Source organism: Doryrhamphus excisus, chromosome 6 (assembly GCF_030265055.1).
Source record: "Doryrhamphus excisus isolate RoL2022-K1 chromosome 6, RoL_Dexc_1.0, whole genome shotgun sequence".
Classification (NCBI taxonomy): Eukaryota; Metazoa; Chordata; class Actinopteri; order Syngnathiformes; family Syngnathidae; genus Doryrhamphus; species Doryrhamphus excisus.
Window position 1 is genome coordinate 18,042,231 of NC_080471.1, and position 16,749 is coordinate 18,058,979.

The 16,749-nt window shown below is 44.2% G+C and overlaps 1 protein-coding gene and 1 long non-coding RNA gene across 5 annotated transcripts in view; one reads left to right on the forward strand and one right to left on the reverse strand.

The window, feature by feature from the left end:
• The window catches only part of LOC131130973 (uncharacterized), a 45,117-nt gene extending 28,641 nt beyond the window's left edge, over positions 1-16,476 (forward strand). Inside the window, exon 4 of the long non-coding RNA XR_009130126.1 lies at positions 16,291-16,476. This is a non-coding gene — a long non-coding RNA (uncharacterized LOC131130973). The remainder of the gene's footprint in view (positions 1-16,290) is intronic.
• LOC131130931 (mucin-2-like) overlaps positions 1-16,749 on the reverse strand; it is a 29,037-nt gene that overhangs the window by 2,287 nt on the left and 10,001 nt on the right. For 2 of the 4 annotated variants that reach the window (XM_058075103.1, XM_058075105.1), the window contains 20 exons: positions 16,640-16,692; positions 16,458-16,561; positions 16,204-16,355; positions 15,644-15,782; positions 15,399-15,509; positions 15,112-15,291; positions 14,698-14,937; positions 14,464-14,620; positions 14,182-14,310; positions 4,235-14,002; positions 3,984-4,144; positions 3,705-3,879; positions 3,372-3,619; positions 3,043-3,226; positions 2,694-2,904; positions 2,441-2,616; positions 1,552-1,621; positions 397-497; positions 289-320; positions 40-217 (listed from right to left, as the gene is read on the reverse strand). In XM_058075103.1, the coding sequence (XP_057931086.1) occupies positions 40-217; positions 289-320; positions 397-497; positions 1,552-1,621; positions 2,441-2,616; positions 2,694-2,904; positions 3,043-3,226; positions 3,372-3,619; positions 3,705-3,879; positions 3,984-4,144; positions 4,235-14,002; positions 14,182-14,310; positions 14,464-14,620; positions 14,698-14,937; positions 15,112-15,291; positions 15,399-15,509; positions 15,644-15,782; positions 16,204-16,355; positions 16,458-16,561; positions 16,640-16,692 (12,569 nt within the window). The remainder of the gene's footprint in view (positions 1-39; positions 218-288; positions 321-396; positions 498-1,551; positions 1,622-2,440; positions 2,617-2,693; positions 2,905-3,042; positions 3,227-3,371; positions 3,620-3,704; positions 3,880-3,983; positions 4,145-4,234; positions 14,003-14,181; positions 14,311-14,463; positions 14,621-14,697; positions 14,938-15,111; positions 15,292-15,398; positions 15,510-15,643; positions 15,783-16,203; positions 16,356-16,457; positions 16,562-16,639; positions 16,693-16,749) is intronic. The other 2 variants (XM_058075106.1, XM_058075104.1) reach the window with 2 other exon arrangements.

Below are 16,749 nucleotides of genomic sequence, written 5' to 3' on the forward strand. Positions count from 1 at the left end.
AGACGAGAAGTAAATGTCCAGCGGCGCTACACATCTTACGACAAACTAAGATGGCACAGCAAGGGTCCGCCGGATTGGTCTCGTTGACAGTGACGAAGCCAGGACCTGTGCAGTTGGCTACAGGTAATGATGGGCACGCCTTAGGCACGCATGTGATGGCCTTGGTGGTCTCCTCGCAAATGCAGTTTTGGCATTTGTACTCAAACCTTTCATCAAACTGACAAAGACGGTACATTGAATGACTGAAATAATCACAGAGTGATTTGAACTCAACACGACCCGACTCACCTCACGAGGAATACCCTCAGGATCAAGACATCCTGTTGGGATATGAGCAAAGCCCATTAGACTTGATTTATTAGTAGCGGTGAATTAGCGGGTAAAAGATAAGCTTACCGCACTTATCAACACATATGCCTGATTCTTTGTTGAAGAGCTTTGTTCCCTCAGGACAAAAGCATCCTTCAGTGACGAAGTCCAGCGTTGGTACATTAGGACTGCACAAAAGAATGAGTCAATATTAATACTGCTTCCTTCTGGTCAGAGCACACTGACTCTTATATAAATAAATACATTTATGGGGATCACAATAGATGAAAATATGAACTGGAAACCTCTATATTACAAATATACAACATAAGGTGGCCAAAAATATTTAAATATTGAACAAAGTAAAATTTGTTCTCAATCAGAAATCACTCCACACTCTTTATTGCTCTCTGGTTCTACCATATCTTACTTATTGTGTGGAAATATGGGGTAATAACTATAAAAGTAATCTTCACTCGCTAAATGTACTGCAAAAAAGGTCAGTAAGGATAATTCATAATGCCGCCAACAGAGAACATACTAACTCCTTATTTCTAAAATGACAAATACTTCAACTTGCTGATATAGTTCATCATCAATACTTCTCTACAAGAGAGGAGAAATATGATCTCAGGGAAGAACTACATTTGAAACACTTATATGCTAGGACTATGTTAAAAAGCCATAGCATTTCAGTATGTGGAATCAAACTATGGAATGGATTGAGTAAGACCCTCAAACAATGCACAACGATGAGCCAATTCAAGAAACAATACAAGTAGTTGATGTTTGCTAAATACAAGGATGAAGAGTCTTGAACCAGTCATGATGTGCTATATATATCACTATATTGACACTTACTATGGTACCCATTATGTCATTGGATGCTCATATCACCTCCTACTTCGGTACGTGGCAAAAAAAAACAAAACTATATTAGGAAAGCAGGAAGTGAACAAAAAAAGTACCAGATGGAGGGGTAGGATTTAATAAGCTTTGTTTCTTCCTACTCCTTTTGGACATGTGGAACTGTGAACTGATTATGTGATGCATTCAATTGTAATATGATGCATGTTCAAATGAAATAAAACCATTACCATTAGCATTATCTTGCCATAATGTGATTGGACAAGCCGACAAAAATGGACCAAAAGAGCCGTCTCTTTAAGGGAGCTGAGCCCAAAGAACCGTCTCCCTTACAACTAATGCACAGTAACCTAAAAACGAAGTATTGTATTTTACCTGTCTTCACATGTTGGCGGTTCAACAGGACCACATGGTTTGTAGACTTTGTCAGATGGACAGTCACTTTCTGGATGTGAAGAACAAACAATTCAATTCAACATGGCTATTTCTCTTTCATGGTGTATATCACGGTACCAAACTACTTCCACCAAGGGGAGGATGTGCGTTCAATGAAGCTACTTATTTACATTAAATGTATGTATGAAACGATATGAGCTTTGAGTATTATGTGACAAAAAAATAGTGATATCCAACTCAATGCAGTTGTCCCTCGTTTATCACAGTTAATTGGTTCCAGATTCGACTGCGATATAGGATTCAATGTTAAATGAAATATTTTCCATTGCACATAGAAATCCTGTTTATGACTTTATACATGTTTTTTTTAACAACATTAGAGCCCTGTAAACATGAAATAACACTCATGTACTCACCTCCGATTAGTCATTGTTTACACCAACTCTTATGCTGCAGGGACTCAAGACGGCCGCAAGCTAACTAGCAAGCTAAGTAGGAAGCTAACTAATTAGCCTTGAATGTATTTTTTTAAGAAGCCAAAAACGTACCACTTTCACACAGAACTTCACTTTTTTTTAACTTCATGTAGTATTAAGGTAATGTAATATAAGGTAATGTCCATGACACAGCGACCATTTATTAATTAATTTCTGAAAAAACGACCGATAATCACACTGCGATATTGTGAGGGACGACTGTATCTCATTAATAATGTTTTTTTTTTTTTTTTTTTTTACAATACGCTGAAGGCCAATAAAAATGATCTGTAGACCAAAAAAACGACCCTACTTTTTGGTCACACATCGTAAACTATGAAATGTGCCAAAAAGCTCTTGTTACACTCCAAACAAACTGGGTTGATTTTTACCACAGTGGGTGGTATGATTCCTCCAGTGTAGACAAACGCCGGCCTGAACACAAGCGGCAGCGTAGGTCTGCAAACTTGTGCATTCTACCGCTGGGTTGGACACATGGCAACTGTCAAAAACACAGCCTTGAAAGTAATTGTCTGGATCCACAAATGGATGGCACTCTTCAAAGACACTGCGGAAGAAAATCCAGAGTCAAAAAATGATGGCGAAAGACTATTACAAAGACATCTAACCACAACAATGATTTACCTGCTCAGAAGCAGATCACAGTCAGAGTCCGGCTTGCACGGAGTCAATGTGGGTGGGGGTTCAGGTGTACCGGTTGGGATCACAGACGGTATCTGGCAGTTTGGTTGATAAATGTCTTGTGCAGGCCAAAAGTCAGCCATTATGCCACAGTTTTGCACTAACTGGCCGCCAGGCAACATGCAGTCATCTGCTTTGTTGTTGTTGCATGTTCCTGATGGCAGACACAAAATATTGTTATACAAATGATGCCATGCCAGTGATGAACACCAGGGGTGCCATTGTAATATTTTACAGAACCATTGGGGAATTATGGTAATGAGTAGATCATTTACTTGAATAAAAGGCTTACCACATTGGCCTTGAGTGTTGCTGCCAAAATATTTATAAGGTAGATTGACTGTAAAATCACTCAGTCCAAAAGTAATCGTTGCTTCCAAAGGCACAATCTCCACAACCATGGTGATGCCAGAATAGAAGATCTTAATTCCGTTTTGTATATAGGGAATTTGCAAGCGTTTTTCATCTTTGAATGCCTAAGACGATCAAATATAAACAGGGTTAATAAAAAAAAACATAGTTTGTAAAAATGGGCTGTGTCAAAAAACAATTAATATGATCATGTATCAATTAAAATTACACTCCTAGAAAATGTTGATGCAAAACATTTTTTTTAATTACCTCCAGCTCTGCTGCTCCAACAAGATTTTGACTCTTAAGGACAATCACCTCTGAGATATAGGATATAATTAATGATCTTGGGCAGGAAACATGTTTACTAGGATCGCAGTAGATGTTGTCAATATAAATCTTCAAGTAATGTCTTGGTTTCATCTCCTCCATAAGGACATAAGTACAATTTCCCTGATAGTTGTAGTACATTCCATCAAATGTAATATAATGAGGATCTCCCCAGCCTTTACATTCACCTGAAAATAAAGAAGAATATGTAAAAATTGTATACAAATACGAACAAAAATCTAGTGACGGATCAATTAGTCAGAAATTGCTTACAGTCACAAGCGTACTGATGGCAGCAGTGGTCTTTATCAGAAACAAGAACAGGTTTCTTTCCATTGGAACAAGTGATATTCTTTAAGGGTGGGCATTCATAGGGAATTATTTCTATTGTGTTGTTTTCAATGCATCTAGCCATAGTGCAGTTACATAACAAGAAGGTCTCATTTTGCTGAAAAAAATAAGAAAAACAATTTAACAACCTGTATAACAAATCTCCTTAATACTATATCAGAATAATATCTGATTATGTCCAAGATAAATGACAGTTCTTACTGCGACTTCCCAGTCTGGGCAGGTCGGAACAGAGGGTGTAGGTTTTGGCAAGGGTGTGGTCCAGCAAGCTTCGGTCTTATTGTTAATCTCACAAATATCTGAACATATCATAGTGAGACATATCCCGGATCCAATGTGTTCCATGTCTAGAATGACTTCCCCTTGAAAAAGATGTCGAAGACGTTAATAAACAAAAACATAATCTGACAGTTGATTGTATGAAGACTGTTTGATGATAATTATGATCTTACCTGGTCTATAATGCTTGCCATTTATAACACAGAAGCATACTGTAGTTTGACCTGGAGTAGTAGGACCTTCAGTTGTTGTTGGTGTGGTACTAGATTTTGTTGTAGTAGTGGGACCTTCAGTTGTTGTGGTGGGTCCTCCTGATGTTGTAGATTTTATTGTGGTAGTGGGACCTTCAGTTGGTGTTGGTGTAGTACTAGATTTTATTGTAGTAGTGGGACCTTCTGTTGTCGTTGTCGATTTTGTTGTCGTAGTGGGACCTTCAGTTGTTGTGGTCGGTCCTGTTGGTGTGGAAGTAGATTTTGTTGTAGTCGTGGTTCCTCCAGTTGTTGTGATGGGTCCTGCTGGTGTGGTAGTAGATTTTATTGTGGTACTGGGACCTTCAGTTGTGGTTGTAGGTCCGGCTGGTGTGGTTGTCGATTTTGTTGTAGTCGTGGGACCTTCAGTTGTTGTTGTAGGTCCAGCGGGTGTGGTTGTCCAATTAATTGTAGTCGTGGGACCTTCAGTTGTTGAGGTGGGTCTGGCTGGTGTAGTTGTAGATTCTGTGGTCGTAGTGGGACCTTCAGTTGTTGTGGTGGGTCCTGCTGATGTTGTAGATTTTATTGTGGTAGTGGGACCTTCAGTTGTTGTTGTAGGTCTGGCTGGTGTAGTTGTAGATTCTGTGGTCGTAGTGGGACCTTCAGTTGTTGTGGTGGGTCCTGCTGATGTGGAAGTCGATTGTGTTGTAGTTGTGGGACCTTGAGTTGTTGTTGTAGGTCCAGCGGGTGTGGTTGTCCAATTAATTGTAGTCGTGGGACCTTCAATTGTTGTGGTGGGTCTGGCTGGTGTGGTTGTAGACTTAGTTGTTGTAGTGGGACCTTCAGTTGTTGTTGTAGGTCCTGCTGGTGTGGTTGTAGATTCTGTGGTCGTGGTGGGACCTTCAGTTGTTGTGGTGGGTCCTGCTGATGTGGTAGTAGATTGTGTTGTAGTTGTGGGACCTTCAGTCGTTGTTGTAGGTCCGGCGTGTGTGGTTGTTGATTTAGTTGTTGTTGTGGGACTTTCAGTCGTTGTGGTGGGTCCTGCTGGTGTGGTAGTAGATTTTGTTGTCGTAGTGGGACCTTCAGTTGTTGTGGTGAGTCCTCCTGATGTTGTAGATTTTATTGTGGTAGTAGGACCTTCAGTTGTCGTTGTAGGTCCGGCTGATGTGGTTGTCGATTTTGTTGTAGTCGTGGGACCTTCAGTTGTCGTTGTAGGCAATGCTGGTGTTGTTGTAGATTCTGTGGTGGTAGTGGGACCTTCAGTAGTTGTGGAGGGTTTTGCTGTTGTGGTGGTAGATTTTGTTGTAGTTGTAGGACCTTCAGTTGTCGTTGTAGGTCCGGCTGGTGTGGTTGTCGATTTTGTTGTAGTCGTGGGACCTTCAGTTGTTGTGGTAGGTCCAGCTGATGTGGTAGTAGATTTAGTTGTCGTAGTGGGACCCTCTGTTGTTGTAGTAGGTCCTGCTGGTGGGGTTGTAGATTTTGTAGTCGTAGTGGGACCTTGACTTGTTGTAGAGGGTGTTGCTGGTGTGGTGGTAGATTTCTTTGTCGTAGTTGGACCTTCAGTTGTCGTTGTAGGTCCGGCTGGTGTGGTTGTCGATTTTGTTGTAGTCGTAGGACCTTCAGTTGTTGTTGTAGGTCCTGCTGGCGTGGTTGTAGATTCTGTGGTCGTAGTGGGACCTTCAGTTGTTGTGGTGGGTCCAGCTGATGTGGTAGTAGATTGTGTTGTTGTTGGGGGACCTTCAGTAGTTGTGGAGGGTTTTGCTGTTGTGGTGGTAGATTTTGTTGTAGTTGTCGGACCTTCAGTTGTTGTGGTTGGTCCAGCTGTAGTGGTTGTCGACTTAGTTGTCGTAGTGGGACCCTCTGTTGTTGTAGTAGGTCCTGCTGGTGGGGTTGTAGATTCTGTAGTCGTAGTGGGACCTTCACTTGTTGTAGAGGGTGTTGCTGGTGTGGTAGATTTCTTTGTCGTAGTTGGACCTTCAGTTGTCGTTGTAGGTCCGGCTGGTGTGGTTGTCGATTTTGTTGTAGTCGTGGGACCCTCTTTTGTTGTAGTAGGTCCTGCTGATGTGGTAGTAGATTGTGTTGTAGTTGTGGGACCTACAGTTGTTGTGGCGGGTCTGGCTGTTGTGGTTGTAGATTCTGTGGTTGTGGTGGGACCTTCAGGTGTTGTCGTGGGTCCTGCTGATGTGGTAGTAGATTGTGTTGTAGTTGTGGGAGCTTCAGTTGTTGTGGTGGGTCCGGCTGATGTGGTAGTAGATTTAGTTGTCGTAGTGGGACCCTCTGTGGTTGTCGTAGGTCCTGCTGGTGGGGTTGTAGATTCTGTAGTCGTAGTGGGACCTTCACTTGTTGTAGAGGGTGTTGCTGGTGTGGTGGTAGATTTCTTTGTCGTAGTTGGACCTTCAGTTGTCGTTGTAGGTCCGGCTGGTGTGGTTGTCAATTTTGTTGTAGTCGTGGGACCTTCAGTTGTTGTTGTAGGTCCTGCTGGTGTGGTTGTAGATTGTGTTGTTGTTGTGGGACCTTCAGTAGTTGTGGAGGGTTTTGCTGTTGTGGTGGTATATTTTGTTGTAGTTGTCGGACCTTCAGTTGTTGTGGTGGGTCCTGCTGTAGTGGTTGTCGACTTAGTTGTCGTAGTGGGACCCTCTGTTGTTGTAGTAGGTCCTGCTGATGTGGTAGTAGATTGTGTTGTAGTTGTGGGACCTACAGTTGTTGTGGTGGGTCTGGCTGTTGTGGTTGTAGACTTAGTTGTCGTAGTGGGACCCTCTGTGGTTGTAGTAGGTCCTGCTGATGTGGTTGTAGATTCTGTGGTCGTGGTGGGACCTTCAGTTGTTGTGGTGGGTCCTGCTGATGTGGTAGTAGATTGTGTTGTAGTTGTGGGACCTTCAGTCGTTGTTGTAGGTGCGGCGTGTGTGGTTGTTGATTTAGTTGTTGTTGTGGGACTTTCAGTTGTTGTGGTGAGTCCTGCTGGTGTTGTTGTAGATTCTGTGGTGGTAGTGGGACCTTCAGTTGTTGTGGAGGGTTCTGCTGTTGTGGTGGTAGATTTTGTTGTCGTTGTCGGACCTTCAGTTGTTGTGGTTGGTCCTGCTGATGTGGTAGTAGATTGTGTTGTAGTCGTGGGACCTTCAGTTGTTGTAGGTCCTGCTGGTGTGGTTGTAGATTCTGTAGTCGTGGTGGGACCTTCAGTTGTTGTGGTGGGTCCTGCTGATGTGGTAGTAGATTGTGTTGTTGTTGTGGGACTTTCAGTTGTTGTGGTGGGTCCTGCTGGTGTTGTTGTAGATTCTGTGGTGGTAGTGGGACCTTCAGTTGTTGTGGAGGGTTTTGCTGTTGTGGTGGTCGATTTTGTTGTAGTCGTGGGACCTTCAGTTGTTGTTGTAGGTCCTGCTGTAGTGGTTGTCGACTTAGTTGTCGTAGTGGGACCCTCTGTGGTTGTCGTAGGTCCTGCTGATGTGGTTGTAGATTCTGTGGTCGTGGTGGGACCTTCAGTTGTTGTCGTGGGTCCTGCTGATGTGGTAGTAGATTGTGTTGTAGTTGTGGGACCTTCAGTTGTTGTGGTGGGTCCGGCTGATGTGGTAGTAGATTTAGTTGTTGTAGTGGGACCCTCTGTGGTTGTCGTAGGTCCTGCTGATGTGGTTGTAGATTCTGTGGTCGTGGTGGGACCTTCAGTTGTTGTCGTGGGTCCTGCTGATGTGGTAGTAGATTGTGTTGTAGTTGTGGGACCTTCAGTTGTTGTGGTGGGTCCGGCTGATGTGGTAGTAGATTTAGTTGTTGTAGTGGGACCCTCTGTTGTTGTAGTAGGTCCTGCTGGTGGGGTTGTAGATTCTGTAGTCGTCGTGGGACCTTCACTTGTTGTAGAGGGTGTTGCTGGCGTGGTGGTAGATTTCTTTGTCGTAGTTGGACCTTCAGTTGTCGTTGTAGGTCCGGCTGGTGTGGTTGTCGATTTTGTTGTAGTCGTGGGACCTTCAGTTGTTGTGGTGGGTCCTGCTGATGTGGTAGTAGATTGTGTTGTTGTTGTGGGACTTTCAGTTGTTGTGGTGGGTCCTGCTGGTGTTGTTGTAGATTCTGTGGTGGTAGTGGAACCTTCAGTTGTTGTAGGTCCTGCTGTAGTGGTTGTCGACTTAGTTGTCGTAGTGGGACCCTCTGTTGTTGTAGTAGGTCCTGCTGATGTGGTAGTAGATTGTGTTGTAGTTGTGGGACCTTCAGTTGTTATGGTGGGCCCGGCTGATGTGGTAGTAGATTTAGTTGTCGTCGTGGGACCCTCTGTGGTTGTCGTAGGTCCTGCTGATGTGGTTGTAGATTCTGTGGTCGTGGTGGGACCTTCAGTTGTTGTCGTGGGTCCTGCTGATGTGGTAGTAGATTGTGTTGTAGTTGTGGGACCTTCAGTTGTTGTGGTGGGTCCGGCTGATGTGGTAGTAGATTTAGTTGTCGTAGTGGGACCTTCAGTTGTTGTGGTGGGTCTTGCTGATGTGGTAGTAGATTGTGTTGTTGTTGTGGGACTTTCAGTTGTTGTGGTGGGTCCTGCTGGTGTTGTTGTAGATTCTGTGGTGGTAGTGGGACCTTCAGTTGTTGTGGAGGGTTTTGCTGTTGTGGTGGTCGATTTTGTTGTAGTCGTGGGACCTTCAGTTGTTGTTGTAGGTCCTGCTGTAGTGGTTGTCGACTTAGTTGTCGTAGTGGGACCCTCTGTTGTTGTAGTAGGTCCTGCTGATGTTGTAGTAGATTGTGTTGTAGTTGTGGGACCTTCAGTTGTTGTGGTGGGTCCGGCTGCGGTGGTAGTAGATTTAGTTGTCGTAGTGGGACCCTCTGTGGTTGTCGTAGGTCCTGCTGATGTGGTTGTAAATTCTGTGGTCGTGGTGGGACCTTCAGTTGTTGTCGTGGGTCCTGCTGATGTGGTAGTAGATTGTGTTGTAGTTGTGGGACCTTCAGTTGTTGTGGTGGGTCCGGCTGATGTGGTAGTAGATTTAGTTGTTGTAGTGGGACCCTCTGTTGTTGTAGTAGGTCCTGCTGGTGGGGTTGTAGATTCTGTAGTCGTCGTGGGACCTTCACTTGTTGTAGAGGGTGTTGCTGGCGTGGTGGTAGATTTCTTTGTCGTAGTTGGACCTTCAGTTGTCGTTGTAGGTCCGGCTGGTGTGGTTGTCGATTTTGTTGTAGTCGTGGGACCTTCAGTTGTTGTGGTGGGTCCTGCTGATGTGGTAGTAGATTCTGTGGTGGTAGTGGAACCTTCAGTTGTTGTAGGTCCTGCTGTAGTGGTTGTCGACTTAGTTGTCGTAGTGGGACCCTCTGTTGTTGTAGTAGGTCCTGCTGATGTGGTAGTAGATTGTGTTGTAGTTGTGGGACCTTCAGTTGTTATGGTGGGCCCGGCTGATGTGGTAGTAGATTTAGTTGTCGTCGTGGGACCCTCTGTGGTTGTCGTAGGTCCTGCTGATGTGGTTGTAGATTCTGTGGTCGTGGTGGGACCTTCAGTTGTTGTCGTGGGTCCTGCTGATGTGGTAGTAGATTGTGTTGTAGTTGTGGGACCTTCAGTTGTTGTGGTGGGTCCGGCTGATGTGGTAGTAGATTTAGTTGTCGTAGTGGGACCTTCAGTTGTTGTGGTGGGTCTTGCTGATGTGGTAGTAGATTGTGTTGTTGTTGTGGGACTTTCAGTTGTTGTGGTGGGTCCTGCTGGTGTTGTTGTAGATTCTGTGGTGGTAGTGGGACCTTCAGTTGTTGTGGAGGGTTTTGCTGTTGTGGTGGTCGATTTTGTTGTAGTCGTGGGACCTTCAGTTGTTGTTGTAGGTCCTGCTGTAGTGGTTGTCGACTTAGTTGTCGTAGTGGGACCCTCTGTTGTTGTAGTAGGTCCTGCTGATGTTGTAGTAGATTGTGTTGTAGTTGTGGGACCTTCAGTTGTTGTGGTGGGTCCGGCTGCGGTGGTAGTAGATTTAGTTGTCGTAGTGGGACCCTCTGTGGTTGTCGTAGGTCCTGCTGATGTGGTTGTAAATTCTGTGGTCGTGGTGGGACCTTCAGTTGTTGTCGTGGGTCCTGCTGATGTGGTAGTAGATTGTGTTGTAGTTGTGGGACCTTCAGTTGTTGTGGTGGGTCCGGCTGATGTGGTAGTAGATTTAGTTGTTGTAGTGGGACCCTCTGTTGTTGTAGTAGGTCCTGCTGGTGGGGTTGTAGATTCTGTAGTCGTCGTGGGACCTTCACTTGTTGTAGAGGGTGTTGCTGGCGTGGTGGTAGATTTCTTTGTCGTAGTTGGACCTTCAGTTGTCGTTGTAGGTCCGGCTGGTGTGGTTGTCGATTTTGTTGTAGTCGTGGGACCTTCAGTTGTTGTGGTGGGTCCTGCTGATGTGGTAGTAGATTGTGTTGTTGTTGTGGGACTTTCAGTTGTTGTGGTGGGTCCTGCTGGTGTTGTTGTAGATTCTGTGGTGGTAGTGGAACCTTCAGTTGTTGTAGGTCCTGCTGTAGTGGTTGTCGACTTAGTTGTCGTAGTGGGACCCTCTGTTGTTGTAGTAGGTCCTGCTGATGTGGTAGTAGATTGTGTTGTAGTTGTGGGACCTTCAGTTGTTGTGGTGGGCCCGGCTGATGTGGTAGTAGATTTAGTTGTCGTCGTGGGACCCTCTGTGGTTGTCGTAGGTCCTGCTGATGTGGTTGTAGATTCTGTGGTCGTGGTGGGACCTTCAGTTGTTGTCGTGGGTCCTGCTGATGTGGTAGTAGATTGTGTTGTAGTTGTGGGACCTTCAGTTGTTGTGGTGGGTCCGGCTGATGTGGTAGTAGATTTAGTTGTTGTAGTGGGACCCTCTGTTGTTGTAGTAGGTCCTGCTGGTGGGGTTGTAGATTCTGTAGTCGTAGTGGGACCTTCACTTGTTGTAGAGGGTGTTGCTGGCGTGGTGGTAGATTTCTTTGTCGTAGTTGGACCTTCAGTTGTCGTTGTAGGTCCGGCTGGTGTGGTTGTCAATTTTGTTGTAGTCGTGGGACCTTCAGTTGTTGTTGTGGGTCCTGCTGATGTGGTAGTAGATTGTGTTGTTGTTGTGGGACCTTCAGTAGTTGTGGAGGGTTTTGCTGTTGTGGTGGTAGATTTTGTTGTAGTTGTCGGACCTTCAGTTGTTGTGGTGGGTCCTGCTGTAGTGGTTGTCGACTTAGTTGTCGTAGTGGGACCCTCTGTTGTTGTAGTAGGTCCTGCTGATGTGGTAGTAGATTGTGTTGTAGTTGTGGGACCTACAGTTGTTGTGGTGGGTCTGGCTATTGTGGTTGTAGACTTAGTTGTCGTAGTGGGACCCTCTGTGGTTGTAGTAGGTCCTGCTGATGTGGTTGTAGATTCTGTGGTCGTGGTGGGACCTTCAGTTGTTGTGGTGGGTCCTGCTGATGTGGTAGTAGATTGTGTTGTTGTTGTGGGTCTTTCAGTTGTTGTGGTGGGTCCTGCTGGTGTTGTTGTAGATTCTGTGGTGGTAGTGGAACCTTCAGTTGTTGTAGGTCCTGCTGTAGTGGTTGTCGACTTAGTTGTCGTAGTGGGACCCTCTGTTGTTGTAGTAGGTCCTGCTGATGTGGTAGTAGATTGTGTTGTAGTTGTGGGACCTTCAGTTGTTGTGGTGGGCCCGGCTGATGTGGTAGTAGATTTAGTTGTCGTCGTGGGACCCTCTGTGGTTGTCGTAGGTCCTGCTGATGTGGTAGTAGATTGTGTTGTTGTTGTGGGACCTTCAGTTGTTGTTGTAGGTCCTGCTGTAGTGGTTGTCGACTTAGTTGTCGTAGTGGGACCCTCTGTTGTTGTAGTAGGTCCTGCTGATGTTGTAGTAGATTGTGTTGTAGTTGTGGGACCTTCAGTTGTTGTGGTGGGTCCGGCTGATGTGGGAGTAGATTTAGTTGTTGTAGTGGGACCCTCTGTTGTTGTAGTAGGTCCTGCTGGTGGGGTTGCAGATTCTGTAGTCGTAGTGGGACCTTCACTTGTTGTAGAGGGTGTTGCTGGTGTGGTGGTAGATTTCTTTGTCGTAGTTGGACCTTCAGTTGTTGTTGTAGGTCCAGCTGGTGTGGTTGTCGATTTTGTTGTAGTCGTGGGACCTTCAGTTGTTGTTGTAGGTCCTGCTGGTGTGGTTGTAGATTGTGTTGTTGTTATGGGACCTTCAGTAGTTGTGGAGGGTTTTGCTGTTGTGGTGGTAGATTTTGTTGTAGTTGTCGGACCTTCAGTTGTTGTGGTGGGTCCTGCTGTAGTGGTTGTCGACTTAGTTGTAGTAGTGGGACCCTCTGTGGTTGTAGTAGGTCCTGCTGATGTGGTAGTAGATTGTGTTGTAGTTGTGGGACCTACAGTTGTTGTGGTGGGTCTGGCTGTTGTGGTTGTAGACTTAGTTGTCGTAGTGGGACCCTCTGTGGTTGTAGTAGGTCCTGCTGATGTGGTTGTAGATTCTGTGGTCGTGGTGGGACCTTCAGTTGTTGTGGTGGGTCCTGCTGATGTGGTAGTAGATTGTGTTGTAGTTGTGGGACCTTCAGTCGTTGTTGTAGGTCCGGCGTGTGTGGTTGTCGATTTAGTTGTTGTTGTGGGACTTTCAGTCGTTGCGGTGGGTCCTGCTGGTGTAGTTGTATATTCTGTGGTGGTAGTGGGACCTTCAGTTGTTGTGGAGGGTTTTGCTGTTGTGGTGGTAGATTTTGTTGTAGTTGTAGGACCTTCAGTTGTTGTGGTGGGTCCTCCTGATGTTGTAGATTTTATTGTGGTAGTGGGACCTTCAGTTGTTGTGGTGGGACCTCCTGATGTTGTTGTAGATTTTATTGTGGTAGTAGGACCTTCAGTTGTTGTAGAGGGTTTTGCCGGTGTGGTGGTAGATTTTGTTGTAGTTGTCTGACCCTCAGTTGTGACAGTTTCTGCTGACAAGGTAGTTGACATGGAGGTGGTGGTTGTATGTCTTTCAGTTGTCGTAGGGAGTCCGGATGGTGTTGTAGTGTTGCTAACAACAGGAGCAGTACCCGGGCTTTCTGTGGTTCCAGTTACAGGTTCCTCAAATGTTGTGGAAATTGTGGTAGATGATATTGTGGTTTTTGGGCCATGAGTCGTAGAGGTGGGTCCAGATGATGGTGAAGTAAATTTTGTGGTTGTTCCCACAGTTGTAGTTGGAGGTGTTGTTGGGGGTATTGTCGATTTCGTTGTAGTGGTGGACACTCCTTCAGTCGTGTTTTGGGGTTGTTCTGTTCCAGTAACACATATTGTGGTGGTTGAACTTGCAATGGGTGTTGTTGTTAATGGTTTGGGGGTTGTGCTTGGGACTTCAGTTGTTGTGGGCGGCTCTGTTGGTTGGGATGTTGATTTTGTTGTGGTTTTTCCTTCAGTTGTCGTTGGAGGCTCTGTTTGTGGCGTGGTCGATTTTGTGGTTGTGGTTGGCTCCCTACTTGTAGTTTCTGTCTGAGGTGTAGACTTTTCAGTGGTCGTGACAGGTACTGTTGAAAGAGTAGTTGATTGTGTTGTTGTGGTTAATTCCTCAGTGGTAGTAGGAGGTCCTGTTGTTGAGACTGTAGGTTTTGTGTAGGTGGTAGTTGGTCCTTCAGTGGTAGTAGAAGATTCAGTCACAGGAGTTGAAGTTGTTATCGGAGGCACTGTTGTAGTGGAGCAGGTTTCATTTCCAAATATCACTGTTGCATTTATACATATTGCATAATAGCACATTCCCAGGTTGTCAGTCACATTGTAAATAACTTCATATTCATCATATCTTGTCCCGTTGTAAAAGCAACCTTCACATTCCTCGACACATATCTGGTGTTCCTCGTCAAATATGGGCTTATCTTCCGGGCACACAGGATAACAGCCTGGAAAAATAATATCCAAACCATTTTCATTTGATTATGAAAGTGAAAAGTGAAAGCTATTTCTATAAAGATTACATGTGTAGTTGAAATGAAGGGAAAATATGAGCAGTGCCAACATGCAACTTCACTGCATCATCTAATTCTCTGGCATATTTATAAAGATTGCTGTTGATTCTTACCCTCCAGTTGGGGTAAGGGGTTGCTACAAATTCCCTCCAGATTTAAGCAGGTCTTGTAACATGGTTGATGACATGGGTTGTAATGCCACCTGCATTCATGTGGGTTGTTATAGTAATCACAGAAGGCAGCTAGAAGGAAAACAAACATATTTTTAAATATTGTAAATACTGACCTAAAGTGTGAATTAAATCATTACTTTTTGTTTCCCATGTAAAAATAACAAATATAAAAGGGGTGTTTAGAGTTAGTACTTTGAACAATTTGATTTTTTTTGCACTTACGACAAATATCTGGTGTTCTCCATGCCACACACACACCGGCTTCATTGCAAGCCTGAGCATAAGCTGCAACTGCAGTACAAAAACATTCACAGTCGCCTCCGGTGTCACAGGCACATGAGTCTTTCACACAGTTCTCATAATAAGGCTGTGGATTCACCTGGTCACAAAAATCACACTCCCAATTAGAAATATATCGGAACTGCTAATGTTAATCTTGCCAAAATTAGTCATTACCTTATTGTGACATTCTTTGAATGTTTCTCCATTTATAATGCCGCACATCATTTTGGCCCAGTGATGTCGGTTTGGTGTTGCGACACAAGGATCGGGGCTTGCTTCCACATTTGGGCAACTGCTGCTGGTTTTCCAGCTGTTGGCAAATTCTAAAACACTGCTCACTAGAAGCTGGTCCTGAGTAGTGAAGTCATTCCGTCCGTTGCCATCAAAATCTCCACACAGGCCACATACTTCTCCCTTTGTAGCCAAATAAATAACTCACTAAATTAATTTGCACAATTGTACTATTTCAGATGAGTACTCCAACCAAGACAACAGGTAGTACCATCTATTGTGTATCATAGAATAATATAAAACATGGATATTATTCATTCTAACTAGAAGCTCGATAGGAATTAAAATGTAACTTACACCATGTTGACGTTCCAAGAGGATGCGGACAGTTGTTTTGCGATCCCACATGACCGCGAGTCCAATAGCAGATTCTACGACCAGATACATGCCAACCTTCCTTATTGTGTACTTTATCTGACTGCCTTGTCCTAGGTCCACCTCTTCATATTTTCCTTTTGATAGTTTAATTTCCATTCGCTGCAACATAAAGGAAATATATGTTTATGTAGATTTGTTGGTATGCACAGTATGCACAGTATGTACAGTGCATTGAGTGCATACAGTAAATGCTACATGCTTCTTACCCCCAACTGGATTCGGACAGTTTTTGAGCATGTGGTACCCGTAGAGCCACATGGTACATTCTCTGTAATGACGCCAATGTTGTCCTCTGCTGTTTTATTGTCACATTTGTTCTAAAGAGAGAGAGTCATAAAAAGGAAATCTTGTCAATATTCCTTTTGGTTCTTGTTCATTTTGTCTTTTGATAAACAGTGATGTTATGATGATTATTTCAAAATCTATATTTGTTATATTAACCTCTACTCACCTTGACTGCAACATAGCTGCAGTGTCCTTGAAACGCATATGTTCGCTGATCAAATGTACTGTAATGGCCACTTCCATAAATAATGCATGTTCCTGAGCATTTGTCCTCTGTACAATTCCATTTTCCGCTTTTGCAAGTGCTGGGTTAGAAACCGCAAACATAAATGCTATTAATGCTGTGATTAAAGGTGCCTTGAATAGGTGGGGGGTGGGATGGGGGCGGGGGGGGGGGCTAATGTTCAAATAGCTGGTCCTCTTTCTGCTGTGCCATTACAAGCCACGCCCCACACACAGTAGTTATGCTATGATAGCGATTTGGCAAAGTCTAGCTGACAAATTTTGTATTATTATTATTATTATTATTTGGGCCTGCAGAAAACATTTACAAACTTCAAATTGTGACAATTACAGACTTTCTTATGTATGTTCCTTTCAAACAACATTGGTAACATGCTCGCCAGTGATGTTCTTCTCGTATCTTTTGATTTAAAAAAGTGTAATTTGGAGCTGAAGAGGGACAGCAACTTAATTGTAAATTAATAAAATTAAATAAGCCCATACCACGTGTTGCAGTGATTAGGAATTTGTGTTCCAGAGGCATAGAGTTGTCCATTATGCTGACATGGACAATCCGATTTTTCCACACAGAAACCTTTGCCATCATCAAAACGGCCAACAGGACACTGACATCCGGACTCGCACTCGCTGGAGTCCTACAAAGAAAGATAACTGCAGTGAAAGAGTGTTTTTCCTTCGCTGTGTTGGTAAACTTATGCATGACAGTATTAAAAAAAACAAAAAAAACAATAACTCACACATTCATCATTATCCAGATTTAAACAAGAAGGTGCACATTGGACTCCGAGTTCTCCTGAGCCAGCATTCGAGCAGTTGAAGAACACTTTGTGTGGAGGGCATGCTGTAACATGCAGATTGAAAGATTTGCATTGAAGATATTCAACCAAATGATTTTATCATGTGGATGAATCAAACATACTTGATGAGCGGGCTCTCCAAGAGTGGCAATGAAGCACCCCATTCCTGCACACACTATATAAAGACATAAACAATTTAAAATATAACAGAGGCACTAACAAAATAAGCAAT